The sequence below is a fragment of the Festucalex cinctus genome, chromosome 5 (assembly GCF_051991245.1).
Source record: "Festucalex cinctus isolate MCC-2025b chromosome 5, RoL_Fcin_1.0, whole genome shotgun sequence".
Taxonomy (NCBI): Eukaryota; Metazoa; Chordata; class Actinopteri; order Syngnathiformes; family Syngnathidae; genus Festucalex; species Festucalex cinctus.
Window position 1 is genome coordinate 21680431 of NC_135415.1, and position 20317 is coordinate 21700747.

Sequence of the window (20317 nt, forward strand, 5' to 3'; positions counted from 1 at the left end):
AGGGGAGTGCTGTAATTCTTTTGTGCATTTGGGGGGGATTTCTTTAAGACTTCTGGGAACACTTAAATTGTGAAGCAGATGGCCTTGAGTACAGATTAGAATCTTTGTGCGTGTGTGTATGTCTACACACTATTCAAGCATGTTGTTAGACCATTAAAGGGATACTTTACTTATTTAGCCATTTTTGGCAGTCAAACATTAATATTTTGTCTGTAATTAATTTGATACTTTCATTATTTTTCACGTACAATTAGTACCTTTAAAAACACATTTTGCAACTTGCTGTCGACCTAAAATGACATCACAGGGGCTCAGGTAACCAATCACAGCTTAGCTTGTGAATGTCACATGACCAAACAGATGAGCTGTGATTGGTTACCTGAGTCCTTGTTGTCATTTTCAGTCGACAGCAAGTTGCTAAATGTGTTTTTAAAGGTACTAATTGTACATGAAAAATAATGAAAGTATCAAATTATTAATTATCGACAAAATGTTAACTTTATTGCTATAATGGGCTAAATAAGTGAAGTATCCCTTTAATACACCCACATTAAAAATTTAATCTATCGTAGTTTACAAACAGAACAATTTGACTCATACATTTTCCAACATATCACATTTAATCATAACATTGAATTCAATTAAATGCACACAATTTGAATAAAAGTATTTTTTTTTTTTGCACCAAGTAAGAAACAGTCAGGCATTTCTAACAGGTGATATTTTTGAGTCTCCCTGTTCAAACCACTTTGTTGACAATAGACCCCAGCTGGTCGATTTGGCACTCCACAACATCTCCTTTCTGAAAGACAGAACCGTTTTATGAGAACAGCACTTCCATTTTTTTCTATTCTGCCCGTGTCTAATTAAAATGCTGCGAGCGGTCTTAATGTGCGACTGTTTTTAAGTTGACAGTGAAGCTAGTTTTGTGTGCAGCAGCATGCACAAGCTCCACATAACCTCGTTTAAGAGTTTGACACAGGAAATCACCTTGAGGAAGACGGGCGGCTTTCTGAACACCCCCACGCCGGGAGGGGTGCCTGTCAAGAACACGTCTCCAGGAGTTAATGTCACAAACCTGAAAAAAGCAGAACGTACAGAGGCAAGTTGAGATGCGTTTCCCATACGATCACTTTTTGAGGTCAATATTGCTATGAAGGGCCTTTGTGTAGCAGAATAATGAAGCTGATGATTTATTTATTTTTTTCACTACATGTATACATGTATACCATTTTCCACATATGAACTGCAGTATGTATAAGCGGTAACCCCTTAGCATACGTATAATTAGATGTTGTTAGGCTTAACATGTCCACCTTGGTACAGTAAAAATATTTCATAAATTCCAAATAGATTAAACAGTACACAGATTGCTGGGTGAAGTGCCTAACAGATGTTTTCATCTCTTCCTCTTGAAATGCTGCACAGACCTTTTCATACCGTCCAGTGTTATTTAGATGAAAGAATGGCAGACTCACTTTGAAACCCAGGAGATGAGCGCCTCGGTCTTGAAGATCATCTGATCTGTGTTGCTGCTCTGGACGCTGTCTCCATTGACCAGGCAACGAATTCCCAACTTGTGAGGATCTGGAGTTTATCACATTTATATTTGAGGGAATTTCACACTTTATTACTTAACGTGTCACACTTTCTGGTGTAGTGTATCGTTATTCAACATGTGACAGACAACAGCAAGGCAGGTATAAATAACTGAAGGCTGCATTGTGGTTCAACCAGTAGTTTTTATGTCGCGTGGGCTCCCTCTAGTGGTATGCTCAAGAACCACTGCCTGATTACCATCCATCTTCCATCCATCCATCCATCCATCCATTTTCTGAACCGCTTAGTCCTCACAAGGGTCGTGAGGGGGGGGGGGGGGGGCTGGAGCCTATCCCAGCCAGTAGGTGGGGGTACACCCTGAACTGGTTGCCAGCACACCTAGGGACAATTCAGAGTGCCCAATTAACCTGCCATGCATGTCTTTGGAATGTGGGAGGAGACCGGAGTACGCGGAGAACAGCACGGGGAGAACATGCAAACTCCACCCAGCAAGGCTGACTTGATCTTGCGTCCTCAGTACTGGGAGGCGGACGTGCTAACCAGTCAGCCTCCAGTGCCTGATTACAATTCAGCTATATTTGTAAGTTTAAAACATTTGTGTTTAATCTCAAGAAGTGTCAGTTAAACATTTATTTAGGTACAACTTTTACTTGGTGCTTATGTGCAATAAATTTGAATTGAATCAAGTCGTGCAAAACCCCTTATATTAAAGCATCGGGGCAACGTTCAAACTGTACGTAATGGTAGTTTTTTTTTTTTTTTTTTTAAACAATAATAGTCTTATTTTTTATGACAATTTTCACCTACTTCAATGTTTATTCAAATGTTTCAATATGAGACATGCTGGTGCACTCGCAGAGCTAAGTATTTTTTCAGGTGGTACTTGATGTAAAACGTTTGTGAACCGCTGATGCAGTTTGAGCTAGGATTCTACTTGTATTTAAAAAAAAAAATACAAAAAAAACAGCTCTGTATATGTCACAGTGCACATGCAAATGTGCAATCAAAACTGAGGATTATCATATATTTGCCTAATATATATAATAGAGCTCTTTCGAATAACATTTCATGACACATTTCATGCTGACAGCATGAAATATGAGAGCAGAGCATTTTTATTTGATTGACATTTAATTCCATTTATAGTTATTTCTGCATTTATTTTTATATTTTTATTTTTTAAATCTCGTTTTATATTTTGTTATATTTTGTACTTTTACTTATTTTTTTTTAACATTTTTTTTGTATTTTTGAAATATATTTTTATATCCATTTTCACTTTTATGTATTTTTTAATTGTCATTTTTGATCCTCCCATCAGGAGTGTAGGATGTGATGCGTGCAAACAGAGGAAGGCTGCTGATGTACGAGTCACCTCTCACAGAATCTGTGGTTACTAATGCAGGGCCGAGGGGACAAAAGCTTTCAAACGTTTTTCCCAGCAGCCACTGCTTTCCGTTACGTTTCATCTGCCAGTCGCGCGCGCTCACGTCATTGGCCACCATGAAGCCCGCCACATAGTTGAGGGCCTCTTCCTCCTGAACAGCGAGACACGTGGCGGCAGCTGTCAGGCATTTTAGCCTCTGCACGACAACGATGCCGTGATGCTCACCTTGATGTGCTTTCCTCGCCGTCCAATCACAAACGCCAGCTCCACTTCCCAGTCCACCTCCTTTACACGGGAAGAAAAAGCAGGTTTGTTTGGTGGTGTGCTGTGAGATTTTCTCATATAAATTGAACTCACCTGGCTCTCAGAAGGCAGAATAATGTCATTGTATGGCCCCGTGATGGCGTTGGGGAACTTGCTGAAGATGATGGGCTCTTTTGGAATCGGGGCGTTCTGTTCCAGGCAGTGGTCGCGGTAATTCAGACCCACACACACCACCTTCTCCGGGGCTAAAATGGGAGACAGCAGCCTGACGTCTGATCGCTTCAGCACACCCTGGCCAGATGAAAGCGCCCTGAGATGAGGATAAAGTTTTAATGTTGAATTTGTGTACAGAAGTCCATGACGTAATACACGTTTGCAATACCTCCGTGCACAATCGAGACCTTGATCTCCCAGCTCCAGAAGCTCTTTCATCGTAGAGGGCATGGAGGGGTCAAACGCCCTGAGGTCCACCACGTCGAGGCCTTCGTTCTGCTCCACTCCCACTCTGACACCTTCATCCCCATGGCGATGGAACTGCACCAGACGCATGGGCAAGTCGCACAAGCCCCGACGCAGTGGGGTCGCTGAGTGTCTTGGGGAGAACAAACTGAGGATGCGCAAGGAGCCAAGAGGCACTCTCATCTGTTGGCAACAAAATAAGTGCAACTGCTGTTGGTATAGTACAGTACAATTCTATTAGGCTCCTTATTGGAGTTATAGTAAAGGTTCATTTTGTTGTTTAATCACTCCCTGTGGCTTGCCCATAGTTGCACTCACCAAACATTTCATTATGTATGTATGCCTTAGTAATAATAATGTTTACTTCGTTTGATTTGTTTTTCTCAGTGGTTTGTTGCAACTTACCACCCCAGCTGATTTGGGGCATAAAAGGTAGACCCTCGACTGGTCGCAATCACAAATAGACAAGAATGTTACGCTCGCATTCACACCTATGGACATTTTTAAGTCTTATGAACAATTACTGATGCATTGTGCACTCATTTAATTTTCTGACCGCATTTAAGAAGGGAAGAAGAATTTGTTTCAGTCAGCTTGATCTAGAAAAACGCATGCATTAACTCGTTTAGCCTCGATAGCTAGATTGCATACCTGAAGCTCCAGCAGTGTCTGGTCTATTCATTTCATTTCAGAAATGTAATGTATAAAAGGGTCAGTCAACCATTTAGTGCCCTTTGCACAGCCTCTGGTGAATAATACACAGATACTCACCTCTGTTCGTGCGCCCAAAGCTCTACTCGTCTAGTTTCACAACTTCCGCTTAGCTTCTGTATCTTATATTTACAATCATTCGTGTAGCTTTCTACTCTTGGTACTGAAAAATGTCGAAAACATATTCATGGAAACAATTACATATATCAGATAGAAACAAAGTATTAATGATAGTAAAAATTGTTTCGTTTGAGTAAAAACTACAATTCCCATCGGGCAAAGGAACGCGTCATTCAATGCTAAAATAATTTTTCTTCCTGGAAAAAACAAGTGTGTTCGAAAAGCTAATTTATCGTCAAAAACACTAGTATAACGTACACGTTATTGTAATTTAGCTGTTTTTAAATGTACTAACTAGATATTACTAAGCTAAATTTTTAAATTAGCGCTACGTATAAACAAAATGCGACATTCCTACTTTTTTGAATGTACATTAAGGCAACGTGTGCTCAGATCATGTGACCATAGGCCTGCCCTATCGTCACAGGCGGCGGATCAGCAGTCCGGCTTCCGCTTCCATTTCTCGCTGGAAGACTGAGAAGTAAGGACCGGCGATGTGCACCAGGTGAGGGCTGCCTTTATCCATAAAACCCGTTACATTGGTTCTTGTTTTAACAGCTGGGGTGCAACTGGGAACGAATCAATTAACAAAGTTCAATTTATAACTGTAAAGAATCATAACTGTGATGTTAGCTCTTATTAATTTGTTTATTACATTTGAACGTTTCAATTTCAATCCACTCGGCTTTGCTTTCATTTTGATTTCGTGCATGACACTTGGTTTTCACTTTCGTTACGAGTCAAATGGTCTTGCAAATGTCTGCTTGACACATAGTCTGTAGCTGACTTGACTCTTTACAAAAAGTGCACGTCAAAGCATGATCAAGGTTTAGCGATAAGAATTGAATGGTCAAAGGTCCCTACATTCCACTTTGAGCACTCTCTTATCGTTAACTTATGATGTCTGCCATCTTAGAATTTCATCGTTTCATAACAACTGTGTCTGTATGACGAGTTGTAATATGTTTTATTACCCCTGTGTCTGCTAGTGTGCAGCCCATTGAGTGGACCACTGACGTCAAGGACCAGAAGTGAGTACCAGAAGAAATGGCACACATCCTCTTTTTTTTCTGTTGTTCTTGGTTTGGATATCCTGTGGAGACTGACGACATTTTGTTGATTATACATTTTTTATTTTCTTTTACACTTGCAGATTTGATGGCGTCGTCTTGGTGACCCAGAGCCATGATGATTTACCCTCCAAACTTGAGTGTCTGAAAGCCCCCCTGCAAGACCACAACTCTGTAAAGTGCTGACAAATACATAATATGAACATCAGAGAATGTCTTAATACACCACTGCAACATGTGGTTAAAGTTTGGTTTGGTCAAAATATGGAACTATTTAGGAATTGCCGCCCTTTTTTTCAGAATACGTCAATTTCCAAGCCAATAAATATATTTGCTGACTGAGTGAATGCTCTGGTCACAGCCCAATAGAGCATCCTTGAAAAATATAAAAGACCAATATACCCTTCGATGTCAACAATAATAAAACTTTATTACATGAAAGTCATACATCAGAAAGGCTGCAGCGTGAAATTCAGCGTGCCAATTTGCCAATCTATCATGTACTTTTATGTGATTCCTCTGTGTTTGTGTCGTTTGTGATCTTCCATACGACTGGGATATAAGTTGAGGGTGTTTCCCCATCTCTACAGAGTGAAGATTATGTTTAACAATGGAGTATAGTATCGTACCATAGCAGCAGATACCTCACACTAAACCTTGAGTTTTCGTAACTGTTTGTATATTGTGTAAAAGTGCATATGATGAGGTCGAAGTGTCATAACAGGTGGACAGTGGTCTGGGGGAAGAAGTGGTGCTCCTGAAGATCCCCGGTCTCCCTGGCAACCGATTAGTGTTTTCTGCTACCGGCCCCGTCAACAGGGATTACGATGATGTCAGACGCTTCAGCGATGCGGCTGTCAACGCTGTTAAGCGGTCAGTATGTGTTCACGACAGAGAGGTCCTAAGTATTTTATTATTTTCACCACTTTGTCATTTCAGGGCCTTATTTTGTTGTTGTTGTTGTTGTTGTTGTTTTTTTCCCATTCAGGGCCTTGAAAGCAGGGATGCAACGTCCCCTGCTGGTCTGCCCTAAGCACAAGGACTACAAAAACAGCACACTGGTGGCTGCGCTGGGGGCTCTTCATGCGCTCTACATGGTAAGATGAACACATTGCTGCTTTGGATTCTGTATACAGTGGTGCCTTGAGATACAAGTGAAACAACCTCTGTATTTTACATTTCAAATATCAAATGTGTTTTGCCTAATTATTCACATTTTCTTGAATTAAATCGTATACATCGTACAAATTCTGCCAGAATATGTAATTTTTCTTATGCTGGCATTTGTGAGGTACCTACATACTGCTAAGTGGTACTAAAGTGTGACCTGTAATAGCCTCTAGAAGTGAGGGAAGCGAACATAAAGTCGTCCAACTACAAGGTGTGCGTGCTGGGTCTCTGGGTGGCTCACGAGAGTGAAGGGCCATGGCTCGTGGATCTGGCTGGTGCTCTGGAAAGTGGAAGGTACAGTCAAGTTATGTATTATTTCACCTCATTCTCTCATAATTGCGCAGTTCAGTCCTTCACTCGGAGTTCCCGTCTCTTAGGCTGGCATGCCGCGACATCGGCGGCTCCGATCCTGAGCGAATGGCCGCCCCCCGCGTGGCTGAGTACGTTGTGCAGCTCTTCAAGAACAGCCCCGTGCAGGTAGTCAAGCCAAGAACGCATTCCGTGTTGTTTCCATGGCACGTTGGTGTGTTTTAGTACCAAAGTTACAGTGAAATGTTCTGCATTTAAGGGAATTTGCATAGTTGTGATTTTTTTTTTTTTTTTTTTTTCCAACCTATCCTGTTTTCTGAAAAGCTCATCTCTTAGACTTAGACTTAGACTTGACTTTATTGATCCCTTTGGGATGGCTCCCCCTGGGAAATTCACATGTCCAGCAGCAATGAGAACAGATAATAAAACAAAAAAATAATTTAATCAATCAATAAATAAGGTTTTTGTGCCAAAGCTCTACTTTGACGCCATCTACTGGAATCTTGAAGGTGTTAAGTTTATTTTTTATTTTATTTTTTTCAGCTGCGGCTTGATATCTGTCCTCCACAAATGTTTTGTTTATATCCATGTACAGTATGCCAGTGTCGTGTAGTGACAGGCAGAACAATTAAATCATTATTAATTCATTTCATATGCTTTGTGATATTTTTGTTCTGTGTAGTGCTGTGAAATTTTTCTGATATAAAATGTGATTTGGTTGTAAAACCCTGACATATACAACATGTGTGTTCCACTCTAGGCCGAAGTGATAAGTAACGTGAAGCTTCTGGAGAGGGAGTACCCCTGCCTGGCTGCTGTCAACCGCTGTGCCAACTGTAAGAGCGCATCTTTTTATTAACGTGCGCTTTTGTAGCACACCCATTCATGGTTCCTGCCAAGGTTATTTTAGTTAATAAAAAATAGTTAAAAATAATAATAATAAAATAAAATACAAAAAACAATTTTGTTGATTAAATAAAATAAAAATGAAAATGATTTTTAAAAGAAAACTAACTGAAACTATGTTTTATGTTAACTAAATAAAACTAATAAACTAATAGTGTAAATGTCCTTTGTTTTAGTCTTTGGTAATTTAATGCATGAGCATTTGTGGATTTATTTTGATATTAACTGATATAAGGATGTTTGAAAGTGTGTCACCCAGAAGTGACGTCATCTAGCAGCAGCCAATAGAAAAGCACTTTCAGATGACATCGCTCCTAGGTGACAATTTTTCATGGTTGATTTTTGGCTCCAATGGCTCACCTGCTTATTCATTTAATTCAGCCAAAGTGCAACATGAGGTAAGAAAAAACTCATAATAAAACGAAAGTTACAACTGTAACTACGGTTCTATGAGTCCCGGACGACCGCCAGAAGGCGGTGCTTTAAGCACTGAATGTTCCTTTCGCGCATGCGCAGTTCGAGTAATGCATACCAAATTAGTCACCTGTGACCCCTTGGTGACCCTAGAAGGGTATAAGTTCCGGTGTCACCCAAGGTTCGTTTCCTACGGAATCTTCTCGCGTGAACACGAGGATTCCGAGCGACAGGACGCCCTGGCGGTCGTCCGGGACTCATAGAACCGTAGTTACAGTTGTAACTTTCGTTCTATTTTGTCCCTCCCGACCGCCAGAAGGCGGTGCTTTAAGCACTGAATGACTAATACCGGCGTAGTCGCGAGGGATCTCAGACACAAACCTCACTGAGAAGCCCCAGCAGGACCCAAGATCACGCCAAGCGGATGGGGAGAGGCGACATCCACGCTATAAAACCTGGAGAAGGTGCAAGGCGTCGCCCATGAGGCAGCAGCACAGATATCCTCCAGGGAAACACCCCTCAGGGCGGCCCAAGACGTGGCAACGCTCCTGGTGGAGTGACAGCGCACCCCTGACGGCAGGGGGCGGCCAGACAGCAGGTAGGAATGGCGAATGGCATCCCCGACCCAGTGAGACAAGCGTTGCTTGGAGAGAGCGGAGCCCTTGGTAGGACCACCATAACAAACAAAAAGCTGGGCAGACGTACGAATGCCTGCCGTAGCGTCAATGTAACACTGCAAGGCTCTCACCGGACACAAGAGCTCCGGCCTGTCCCCGCCATCAGCAGGAGTGGGTACATAACGTTTAAGCCGTAGAGGCTGGTTAGAACGAGAGCCAGACAACACCTTGGGAATGAAGGCAGTGTTCGGCCACAGAGTGACGCCGGCGCCATCCGGGTGCCATCGCAGGCATTCAGGGCTAACCGATAAAGCGTGTAGGTCGCTGACGCGCTTGGCGGAGGCAACGGCGAGCAAGAGTGCAGTCTTGCGCGACACCCATAGAAGGTCCGCCCCCGCCAGGGGCTCGAAGGGAGGCCTGCACAGGCCGTCCAGCACCAACTGCAGATCCCACGCCGGAACCCGAGGAGCCGGGCGGGGACAAAGACGCAGAGCCCCTCTGAGGAACAAGGACACCAGCTCATGGCGCCCCACGGAGCCGCCATCAGCACCAACATGCCGGGCAGAAATAGCTGCCACATACACCTTCAGAGTCGACTGAGACCTGCCCTTATCCAGGAGGGACTGCAAGAAATCCAGGATGGTGGGGATGGAACACGAAACAGGGTCCACCCCGCGTTCTCCGCACCACGTCACAAACAATTTCCACCTGTTGGCATACTGTTGCCGAGTGGACGGTGCCCTCGCATTAAGAATGGTCCGCGTGACAGACTCTGTACAGCCGGTCAGCAGCGGTTGGGGCCCCTCAGTGGCCAAACACATACGCGAAGGTGCCGTGGGTCGGGATGCCAACCCCGACCTCCCTGTTGAGACAACAGGTCCTCCCTGTCGGGGAGACGCCACGGCTCGCCGGAGCACAGTTGACGGAGCAGGGGGAACCACGTCCGGGCCGGCCAGAAGGGGGCCATCAGCAACAGCGTGTGCCCCTCCTGAAGAACTCTCTGAAGCCTCAGCCATATCAGAGGGAGCGGCGGAAAGGCGTAGAGAAGGCACTCCGGCCACGGCTGCGCCAGAGCATCCAGACCCAGAGGGCTGGTGGCCTCGCTCAGGGAAAACCAAAGTGGGCAGTGGGTTGAGTCCTCGGAGGCAAAGAGATCGACCTCCGCCGTGCCGAAGCTGCTCCAAATCATGCGCACCACCTCTGGGTGGAGGCGCCACTCTCCCGGAGGAGGACCCCGACGGGAGAGAGAGTCCGCGAGCTGGTTCCGAACCCCCGGCAGATAGGTGGCCCGTAGACTGGCCAGACGGGGAGCAGCCCACCTGAGAAGGAGCTGGGAGATCTCCAATAGACGGGCGGACCTGACGCCGCCCTGATGGTTTATGTGAAACACGGTCGTGGTGTTGTCCGACCGTATGAGAACATGCCGTCCGCTCAGGTATGGCAAGAAGTGTATGAGTGCCAAGTGCACCGCCCGAAGCTCCAGCACATTGATGTGATCGGCCCTGTCGCGCACAGACCAACTTCCCTGATCCGTCCTGTGCTGCCAGACAGCACCCCAGCCCGTGAGGCTGGCATCCGTGGTGACTGTTTCGCGGCGGGCCGGGGCCACACCCAGCGGGACGCCGCTCAATAGAAGAGCCCTCTCCCTCCAAGGTGCCAGGGCAAGGAGGCACCGACGGGACACCCTGAGCCTCCGGTGGCGGTGCCACTTGGCGTCCAAGTGGAAGCCGTTCAGCCACCTCTGTAGTGGGCGCAGTGTCAGCAGGCCCAACGGGACCACAGCCGTCATGGACGTCAGCTTGCCCAAAAGCCGCAAGTAGGCGACGTAAGGCAACAGCCTGCCCCCTCGAAAGTGCGCGAGGAGGCGAAGAACATCGTCGACTCGGTGAGGAGACGGGTGGGCTCTCATAACCGTGGTGTCCAACGTCACACCAATGAAGTCCGTCCGCTGAGAGGGGACCAGAGAGGACTTGGGCAAGTTGACCCTGATACCCAACCGGGCCACATGAGACAGGAGATCGGAGGTGTCCCGGATCACCTGAGCCCGCGACGGCGCGCAGAGGAGCCAGTCGTCGAGGTACGGCAGCACCTTCATGCCCACAGACTGCAGGGGCGTCAGAGCAGCCCTCACAAACCGAGAGAAGACCCGCGGAGCGAGGGAGCACCAGTCTTCTTTGGGACAAGGAAGTATGTCGAGTAGAAGCCCCCGGGCTGCGCCAGGGGGTCCACGGTCTCGATCGCGTCCTTGGCCAGGAGGGCGGACAGCTCCTGGTCCAGAGCTGAGGCTTTTGCCGGGTCGGCGATGAGTCACCCTGACCCGACAGGAAGCAGTAGGCCGGCGTCGGAACTGCAGCTCGTACCCGTGGGTCAAGATGGAGACCACCCATGGGTCCGAGGCACGAGCAGGCCAGTAACTGAGCTGCTGGTGGGAAAAATGTCCGACGGCCGGCCCCAAGGCCACAGTCCCTGGCCCTCCGGCCCCTAGGGGCCCGAGAGGGACGGTGGGTGGGGCCTGCAGCCCGTGGTTGCCCTGAAGGCAAGCGGGCGGAGGAGCGAAAGTCCTCGGCGGGCCTCTGCGGGGGTCGCCGGGTGCCATAAGCCTCGGCAGGCCAGTGCTGAGGAAAGCGATGAAAACCAGAGCGTGCCCCAGGCCTACCCTGTTGGGGAGGCAGGGCCCTATTGAGGCTGGAAAGCTGCTTCCTGGTCTCATGAGCCTTAACCGTCCTTTCCAGTGCACCCACAGCGGCAGAACCAAAAAGCTCCCCCGGCTCCACAGGAACACCACGGAGGGCCCTCCTAGAGGCCTCCGACAAGGGGGACTGCGCTAGCCACACCTGGCGGCGCGCCTGCACTAGGAAGGACATGAGTCGGCCGTGTTCCCTAGTCATGAGGGCAAAAGCCTGGAGGGCTGCATCACTGAAGGACACAGCAGCCTCCACGCTGTCCGCTTGCAGAGATGTAGAGAGAGCAAGCATGAGGTGAGCCAAAGAGTTCCCAATGCGACCAGCACGTGCACCAGCTTCATAGGCCCGTGTGAGAAGGTCGTCAGTCACACGACATTGGGGTCGAGGACATCGCACAGATGGCCGAAGGGTCCCCTCCGGGGACACAATGAGGGATGCGACAGCTGGCTCCACAGCAGGCATCCGGTCCAAGCCAACACTAGCAGCATCGTGCATCGATGCTAAATCACGGCCATCAGCCGAAGGGCGGGAGAGAGCCCCAGGATCCCTCCAGCAAACATGCAGTTCCCGCAGATAGTCCTCAGATGCGGGGACAGAAAAGGCCGAGGAAGGGCGCCTGCGCCGGAAGAAAGCGCTCTCAGACGCCGATTGAGCCTGTGGAGGCACCTCCAAATGCAGGAGGTCCAAGGCATTGCGCAGGACAGCCCGTATAGAACCATCCCCCGCCTCACTGGACGAACTCTGAGCGGACGCTGGAGAGTTTGGTCCCAAAACCACAGACCCCGGGTCACGGTCGTCGTCATGAAAAAAGGAAGCCGAAGCTGCCAAGGAAATGGCGTCCTCCTCAGGAGGAAGCACTGGCATGGGCGGGGTGGATGGTCGCGGCATGGGCAGGGCAGGTGGTCCCGGCCCCCCCGTAAGTGTGGGAGGGTGACGGTCCTGCAGAAGAGATCTCACCTCTGCCAGTTCAGCCTGAAGGTGCCCAACCTCCGAAGCGAGTCGTCGCTGCGCCACCCTTTTCCTGGGGGGGGCATGTACAGCAGAGGACACACCGAGACGTTTCCGGCGCCTTGGTTGGGAGGACGACAGATGACCCAGTGGACTGGGGTCACTGACACCAGGACTGCAGGCCCGGCCATCACCGGCACGGTCAGAAACAAGACACCTCGGGCAGCGATCGTCCAGGACATCGGAGGCCTCAAAGAGGATACCACAGTCCACGCAGCAACGGGAGTCCTCCATTGTGAACACAAAGAGGCCCAAACAGCGATGAGCGGGAAGCTGAGGGAAGGGGGCGCAAGCGCCACCTGCACAGCAGACCCACACCGAGCAGCCGACGCGTGGGTCGGGGCAAACAGTAAGCCGGTAAAGCAGCGATAAGCCGAGGGAAGGGGGCGCGAACGCCACCTGCACAGCAGACGCACACCGAGCAGCCGACGGAGGGCGGGGGCAGACAGCCAGTTGTCAATAGTAGCGATAAACTGAGGGAAGGCGCGCGAACGCCACCTGCGCAGCAGACGTACACCGAGAAGCTGACGGAGGGCCGGGGAAGACAGTTAGTCGTTAACAGTAGCGATAAGCTGAGGGAAGGCGCGCGAACGCCACCTGCGCAGCAGACGCACACGGAACGGCCGACGGGCGGGAGGGGCAGACAGCAGTCGCGAAAGCGGCGACAAGCTGAGAGAAGGGGCGCGAACGCCACCTGTACAGCTGAAGCCAGGTGCGCACCGCAGGCGGGGCACGCACAAAAGTAAGTAAGACAAACAATCGAGCGAGAAGCGCGACGCCGTAAGCTGGGAGCGGGGACGCTGACGCTGCCCTCACCAGCAAAGGCACAAAAAGAAAAGCAACAACCAAACGGCAACACCGTCGGAGAAAGCGGCGCTAATAAACCGAGAGAAGCGCTAACGCTGCCAAAGCCAGCGGAGGAAAATAGGGTAAACCACGAGCCGTGGTAGCCAGGGCGCTAACGCGAGGCTAGCCACACAAAAAAACTCAAAACACCGCAGTAGACGCGGAAATTAGACGGCAAAGTAGACAACAAGTAGTCAATAACCTTACCCCACGGGAGGTTAGAATACGCGACCACGTCGGGTCACGAACGAAGGAAAGAAAAACACCGTCGCCGCAGCCTTTGGAGGGCGAACCACGCAGCTCCGACCGATCCGGTCACAAGGCTCCAAGCGGCGCGGTCAAGAGGATAAATACAAATCCCAATTCTTACACTCTTCGAAAATGTGTCGTATGCATACGCCACGCGAGAAGAAAAGAGGAAACGAACCTTGGGTGACACCGGAACTTATACCCTTCTAGGGTCACCAAGGGGTCACAGGTGACTAATTTGGTATGCATTACTCGAACTGCGCATGCGCGAAAGGAACATTCAGTGCTTAAAGCACCGCCTTCTGGCGGTCGGGAGGGACGAAATAGAACTAAGCATTTAAAAAAAAAAAAAAAAAAAACTAAAACTAATACAAACTAACAGAACCACGCTGTAAAGTAATTAAAACTACATTAAAAAAAAAAATAAAATAAAAAATGAATCAAACCAGCTAAAATAAAAATTCCAAAACTATAATAACTCGAATCCCGCCTTCATGCAGGTGTACCCCGTCACCAGGCCAGAGTCATCAAGTTGGAATACTGCGGTGAGGGACCTATCCAGAAGACGCTCATGATGGTGGGCAAGGTGAGAAGTGGACATGCAGTTTGGTCCCTCCCAAGTCAAAGTTAAAATGTCTGTTCACGCTAACAGCATTTAACAAAAACTATATAAGTCTTCAATGAACCTAACATGCATAAAAATTGCACAGTAGAAGACATTTCACCTGTAATCCAAAGGGTTACTCCAGTTCTAAATATTAGGTGGGACTTTTCGGGCTAAAAGCGACATCTGTCGATTGGCATACAGGGCATCACCTACGACACGGGTGGAGCAGACATCAAGGCTGGTGGTTTCATGGCAGGGATGCATCGAGACAAGTGTGGTGCTGCTGCTGTTGCAGGCTTCTTCCAGGTCAGCTGAAATGAGAGAAACACGTGACACAGTCCGAAAAAAGCAGAGGTTTACTGTACACGTACAGTATGTGCTAAATGCTACTAATAGCATTTTCCCTTGTAGATTTTGGCTAAGCTGAAACCAAAAAACCTGAAGGTTGTTGGCTCCATGGCAATGGTGCGCAACAGTGTGGGGGCAGGTCAGTGATATTTTATGATATTACTGAATGTAAGATGGTGGCCAATTATAAATTAAAGTGCTTGTGTTTCAGATTGCTACGTGGCAGACGAGCTGGTGGTTTCTCGCGCGGGCCGCCGAGTCCGAGTGGGTAACACGGATGCCGAGGGACGCATGGTGATGGTTGACCTACTTTGTGAGATGAAGGAGAAGGTCAGAATTTGAGGATTTTTTTTTTCCAGTCACTCAGCAAAGACCCGATTGGCAGATTATTCAAAAAGATCATCCTGAGCGGATGTCTCCATCTATTTGACGCCATTTGCTTCATCCTCACACAGGCAGTGCGTGAGACGAACCCTCAATTGTTTACAATCGCCACTCTGACCGGCCACGCCATCAGAGCCATGGGACCAAACTACTCTGTAAGTGCCGACGCCATGATTGGATAAGAATGGAAGTCAGTGTGATATTTTAAATTTCTCTGCAGATAATCATGGATAATGGACCGGCCCATCGCGCTGGCAATGCAGCTCGATGGCAGAAAGGTGAGAAGAAATTAATTTGTCTATGACAAAAAATATTTATTTATGCTTTAAAAAGTGGAATCCAAAATCCCCCATCTTAACTTTCCATAAACAAATGTACCAGAATGTTTCTATAAATATGCAACCCTAATTAACTCATTTCTCTGTCACCAAATAATTAATGTGTTCATGTGCCACCATCATGCAGCTGGAGAGGCACTGGGCGACCTGTTTGAAGTGTCCAGCATCAGGAGGGAGGACTACGAGTTCCACAAGGGGAAATCTGAGTACGAGGATATCCTCCAGTGCAACAACTTGCCCTCCTCTGCGACCCCTCGAGGGCATCAGACCCCAGCGGCCTTCCTCATCATGGCGTCGGGCCTAAACAAGGTGGTCACAATGAGAAATAACTTGCTCCAAGATGTCTCATCAGATCATCAAATCAACTGTTATCTTTATTTTGATGCAGCACGGTTTGGATTCCGAAGCACCTCTGCCGTACTCCCACATCGACATCGCTGGCTCCAGCGGGCCCTTCCCTGGCGTGCCAACGGGAGCCCCCATCCTCGCCATGGCAACCAACTACTTCCTGTGCGACCTCTAAAGCGGCCAGTTTGAAATGCAGCTGACCAAGTGGCACAAAACTACACCAGGGAGAAAAAGCGGTGTTAAAAACACCATCGTTGTAAATGTGCGGCTGTGTGGAGGCGTATGTCAAGCATTCCCATTGGTCAATAAATATTCATTGGTCATTGAATCTTCCGGAGTGATGGTGGTGTAGTAGTTGACTCGTGACACCTTGGGTTTGGTTTGGACAGAAAGTAAGAAACATCTGAACACGCTGGATTCAACAGCAGCTTTTTACAAAACAAAACATAGTTGTTTTGTTTTTTTAAGGGATTTTTTTGTTGTGGACAAGAAATAAGGGAATGTGATAATATACTGTTAAAAATTATACAGTATTTTGAAAAAAGATTGGCTGTAATAATAATCATACGTTTTCACATTTTCTATTGACTCCAAGAGGCAATTGATCCAGTCAAGAAGAGGAAAATTATTCAAAATGGGTTTTGTGCTAATGGTGAGAAAATGCCCATAAAATCTAAAAAAAATAAAATTACAATTGTTTTGATATTTTCAGATGGTGAAGTTGATATGAGTACAGATGTGCATGTGAATTTTGGTGACGATGCATTTTTGCGTCGTAAAGCAACGTTTAGCTTTTATACATAGGACAAAAAAAAAAAAAAAAAAAGTCTACAGCTGTGCTTTAGCTATACTCCATACCAGTAGGTGGCGGTAATGCTGATAAACAATTTGCCCACTGCCAACACCTAGATGACTAAACGGCACCCGCTGTCGAGGACTGCTGAGTGACTACTTTTGTAAGTAAACTTACGAGATCATGTAAATTTGTGTGACAGTTTTGTTTGTTTGTCTATCGTGTGACTTATCCAATGTGAAATTAAGTCCATTGGTTCTATAAAGGTTGGGATTCGACGAGCTGACCTCTTAAAAATGGCCGCGTGTATGGTACATTCGTCCGACGGAAACGGCGCGGACTACACCGGTAGCGGAAGTGACGTCAGGAAACGCTGTGTTATAATATAGCTGTGGCGCGCGCAAACAGCTCAAACGTTCCTCCTTCCGCGTGACTTTGCGTCTTTCACTTAACTACGCACAAAGGCTTTTACTTACGACTTCTCTTTCTCGGCCATAACTCCAACTCGTAGCTTTTTTTTGTTTTATTCTCCCCCCACTTCGAGGAAGTAACCCCAACTTCTCCGTCTTCGTCCAGTCGTCCCCTTCAACAAACACCCAGCAGCAAGCATGTTTGAGGCTCGCCTAGTCCAAGGGTCCATCCTGAAGAAGGTGCTCGAGGCCCTGAAGGATCTCATCACGGAAGCGTGCTGGGACGTCAGCTCGTCCGGCATCTCGCTGCAGAGCATGGACTCCTCTCACGTCTCCCTGGTGCAGCTCACACTCCGTAGTGACGGCTTCGACTCGTACCGCTGCGACAGAAACCTCGCCATGGGGGTGAACCTGAGCAGGTCAGCCAAATATCATTTTGAGTTCATTTAGAACACGCGGTAGTCGCTGTTTAAGCGTTTAGTTAGGCGATGGCTAAATGATAACTTTATTTTTGGTAAGGCAGGCAAACTACGGGTTTCATCTTATAACGCACGTCCGTAGGTTGACTTGAGTAGCATTTTTCGTGACGTCAGTGTTTTAATGTTAATGTCAAAGCTGTCTTTAATCGTAGTATGTCTCTGGTCATATTGTGGCACTCACAAAGAAAGCGCGAGTAGGGGGAAATGAAAAGCGGCCATCATGGTGGTGTTGCCCGGGCATGTCCCTCCGAATGGAGCAGCCATTATAAACGTCCAGTATGGTTAATATTAACTATTTAAGTGTGTCGTGTGAATGTTAACGTGTTACAAATCCTCTCAAGAGTTATAAATCTTCGACTTGAAACAATGTTCGTTCGCAATAGTCTTCGCATGTCTACGTCACATAGCGCCAATTTGAGACTTGGCGGGAATGCTTCTTGGACCCGGGAATTTGCACTTCCGGTTGTGAGTCACTCTGACGTCGTGGATGTTTGCATACGGTTAGATGGTGGAAAATACGGTAATAAATAACTTAGATTGAGTCTTTTAAATATTTTTCCTTCTTGGGCTTTTTTTTTGTTTGTAAAAAAAAAAAAAAGTTAGGAATGTAACAATTAAAATAAGTCATTAAACGTTCTATACTTGGGCCCACGGAGGTTGCTAATTTCAATATGTTAATTCATTTTCATAATTAAATAATTTTCATATACGTTTAGAAGCTTAATTTTATGGTTTCATGGTTTGGCCAAATAGCATCATTACTAGCCTTTTTTTTTTTTTTTTTTTTGGGAAATGAGGAAAAACAGGAAGAATAAAAAAAAAATCCATGACTGAGAATTCTCCAAAGTTTTGCAGTAGATAACACAATTCATTTGGCTTGGCCCTGAAACATTTTATGTGAACCATAATTGTCATACTTCCATTCCATTCCCCAGTATGTCCAAGATCCTAAAATGTGCGGGAAACGAAGACATCATCACCCTCCGAGCTGACGACAATGCCGACACACTGGCGCTCGTCTTCGAGACCGTCAGTAAGTTGAAAAACTTGGTGCTTTTCTTATTTGAACCATATTTAATGTTGATTTTATTTCTCAGACCAGGAGAAGGTGTCAGATTACGAGATGAAGTTAATGGACCTTGACGTGGAGCAACTGGGGATTCCAGTAAGTTCCCGGTTGCCAGTTTTTTTGGTCTTTGCGCCGCACGACGCGATGCGGCGACTTCACACCTTCGCTCGTCCATGTTGACAGGAGCAAGAGTACAGCTGCGTGGTCAAGATGCCATCGGGGGAGTTCGCCCGCATCTGCCGCGACCTCTCGCAGATCGGAGACGCCGTCATGATCTCCTGCGCCAAAGACGGCGTCAAGTTCTCCGCCAACGGAGAGCTCGGCACCGGAAACGTCAAGCTGTCCCAGACCAGCAACGTGGACAAGGAGGAGGAGGCGGTGAGTTCGGCTAAATTTAAAGGATGCAGTCAATTGCCTGCAATATTCAAGATATACTTTATTAGACAATTGAATTCAGTGAAGGAACTGTAAATGATAAATTAACCTCATGAAGTTATAAGCAAATGTAACAGAAATTTGAGGTACAAATTAATCTAAAATGTTTTAAGTTAAGTCAGTTACAGTCTTAAATTATAAAGGCTAAACTAGAAGTACATAGATTTATATTGTGGTTAATCTATTCAAATTAATGGCAAGTTAGCAATATAAGGGGATTTTAATTTAAAAAAATGCAGCTGTCTGGGAACTTTTTTTAAGTAATAAACAGTAATGTATTGCTCTGTTCACTGGTTTAAAATAAAAATATATATTTATCTTTTGAATGTGTTTTCAGGTAACTATTGAGATGAACGAGCCAGTTCAGCTCATCTTTGCCCTCAACTACTTGAACTTCTTCACCAAAGCCACGCCTCTGTCCAAGACGGTCACCCTCAGCATGTCGGCCGACATTCCTCTCGGTAAGCGATGTGGCGACAGCAACAAATGCAGCGGTGCCTTGACTTGCACCTTCTTCATTTGACTGTTCAATTGTGTTTTTATTCCACCTTGGCAGTGGTGGAGTACAAGATTGCTGACATGGGACACGTCAAATACTACCTGGCGCCCAAGATCGACGAGGACGCTTCTTAAGTAGTCAGAAAGTCAACAAATGAGGAGAATAGAAAATCAGGAAGACTGACTCCAGCGTCAAGTGGTTTCCTGTGTCGCAGCGAGAGCTTCAGTGTCAACAATATAAAACGTATCGATTTGTTCCCCGCTGTGTGGAAATGTCAGCACTTAGTTTTGCTGTCTGTTTGTAACTTCTTGCATCCACACTTGCAGTTTGTTGTTGTAGATACACGTTTGTAAATATTTTGTGGTTTCATGCCGTCAACTCCCAATTGAGTTGTTTTTTTTTTTTTGTTTTTTTGTTTCCCTGTGACTCAGTCCCAAATAAATGATCAACTTTTTGCCAGCTTTATGCGTCTTGAATTTTAACTCCTTGTATGAGTAAAGCTTATAACATGAACCAGATGAGTTTTAAGTAGATTACACAGTGGCATTAGTGGCAACAAAAATTAGCAAAATTCTTGATAGTCATACTGAAGTTACAGTGGGGGTCACTGATTTAGAGGGAAAATATGCAAAATTAGCATTTCAGTCACTTTAGCAGTTGCTTAAAGTTCCCAGACAAATTTTAGAAGGGTCCAAATAGGTTTCTAAGTGGTTTGGGGCGCGCATAAAAGTATCCGCTGTAATAAGTTTAAAATCTCGCCAAAAAAGTGCGAAATGGAATCACTGACGTCACTTAGCGCGTGTGACCACCAGATGTCGCTGTTTTGTTTTAGA

At 46.7% G+C, this 20317-nt stretch overlaps 3 protein-coding genes across 6 annotated transcripts; 2 read left to right on the forward strand and 1 right to left on the reverse strand.

Moving 5' to 3' along the window:
• Positions 1-601: 601 nt before the first annotated feature.
• fahd2a (fumarylacetoacetate hydrolase domain containing 2A) lies at positions 602-4916 on the reverse strand. Of its 4 annotated transcripts, XM_077522689.1 has the most exons (9): positions 4860-4916; positions 4442-4544; positions 3594-3803; positions 3305-3521; positions 3173-3232; positions 2936-3098; positions 1479-1587; positions 991-1078; positions 602-802 (listed from the first exon to the last, which is right to left on the reverse strand). In XM_077522689.1, exons 1-9 carry the CDS (start codon positions 4873-4875, stop codon positions 740-742), a joined length of 1029 nt encoding a protein of 342 aa, XP_077378815.1. In that variant the 5' UTR covers positions 4876-4916; the 3' UTR covers positions 602-739. The 4 variants fall into 4 exon arrangements, with proteins under 4 accessions (XP_077378815.1, XP_077378816.1, XP_077378818.1 ...); XM_077522690.1 differs by lacking the exon at positions 4860-4916 and having other exon boundaries at positions 3594-3853; positions 4442-4627; XM_077522692.1 differs by lacking the exons at positions 4442-4544; positions 4860-4916 and adding an exon at positions 4322-4419.
• Positions 4872-16127, forward strand: LOC144019545 (putative aminopeptidase W07G4.4). Its single transcript, XM_077522686.1, has 16 exons — positions 4872-5006; positions 5491-5532; positions 5655-5745; positions 6296-6444; positions 6560-6668; positions 6908-7035; positions 7119-7218; positions 7811-7886; positions 14275-14360; positions 14583-14687; positions 14793-14868; positions 14941-15059; positions 15185-15268; positions 15334-15391; positions 15579-15760; positions 15840-16127. Exons 1-16 carry the CDS (start codon positions 4996-4998, stop codon positions 15972-15974), a joined length of 1551 nt encoding a protein of 516 aa, XP_077378812.1. The 5' UTR covers positions 4872-4995; the 3' UTR covers positions 15975-16127.
• A 783-nt stretch (positions 16128-16910) lies between these two features.
• pcna (proliferating cell nuclear antigen) lies at positions 16911-19938 on the forward strand. Its single transcript, XM_077522697.1, has 6 exons — positions 16911-17421; positions 18417-18514; positions 18579-18646; positions 18734-18928; positions 19323-19446; positions 19542-19938. The coding sequence occupies exons 1-6, from the start codon at positions 17201-17203 to the stop codon at positions 19616-19618; spliced, it is 783 nt and encodes a 260-aa protein (XP_077378823.1). The 5' UTR covers positions 16911-17200; the 3' UTR covers positions 19619-19938.
• The last annotated feature ends 379 nt before the right edge of the window (positions 19939-20317 follow it).

Coding starts and splice junctions, on each gene's coding strand:
- fahd2a (XM_077522689.1), bottom strand. Junction 3,804..4,441: donor CTTTGGGCGCACGAACAGAG/GTGAGTATCTGT, acceptor GTTCTCCCCAAG/ACACTCAGCGACCCCACTGC. Junction 803..990: donor AGCCGCCCGTCTTCCTCAAG/GTGATTTCCTGT, acceptor TCTGTCTTTCAG/AAAGGAGATGTTGTGGAGTG.
- LOC144019545 (XM_077522686.1), top strand. Junction 6,669..6,907: donor CTCTTCATGCGCTCTACATG/GTAAGATGAACA, acceptor GACCTGTAATAG/CCTCTAGAAGTGAGGGAAGC. Junction 15,060..15,184: donor TTTGTGAGATGAAGGAGAAG/GTCAGAATTTGA, acceptor ATCCTCACACAG/GCAGTGCGTGAGACGAACCC.
- pcna (XM_077522697.1), top strand. CDS start 17,201: ATGTTTGAGGCTCGCCTAGTCCAAGGGTCCATCCTGAAGAAGGTGCTC. Junction 17,422..18,416: donor ATGGGGGTGAACCTGAGCAG/GTCAGCCAAATA, acceptor TCCATTCCCCAG/TATGTCCAAGATCCTAAAAT. Junction 18,929..19,322: donor TGGACAAGGAGGAGGAGGCG/GTGAGTTCGGCT, acceptor ATGTGTTTTCAG/GTAACTATTGAGATGAACGA.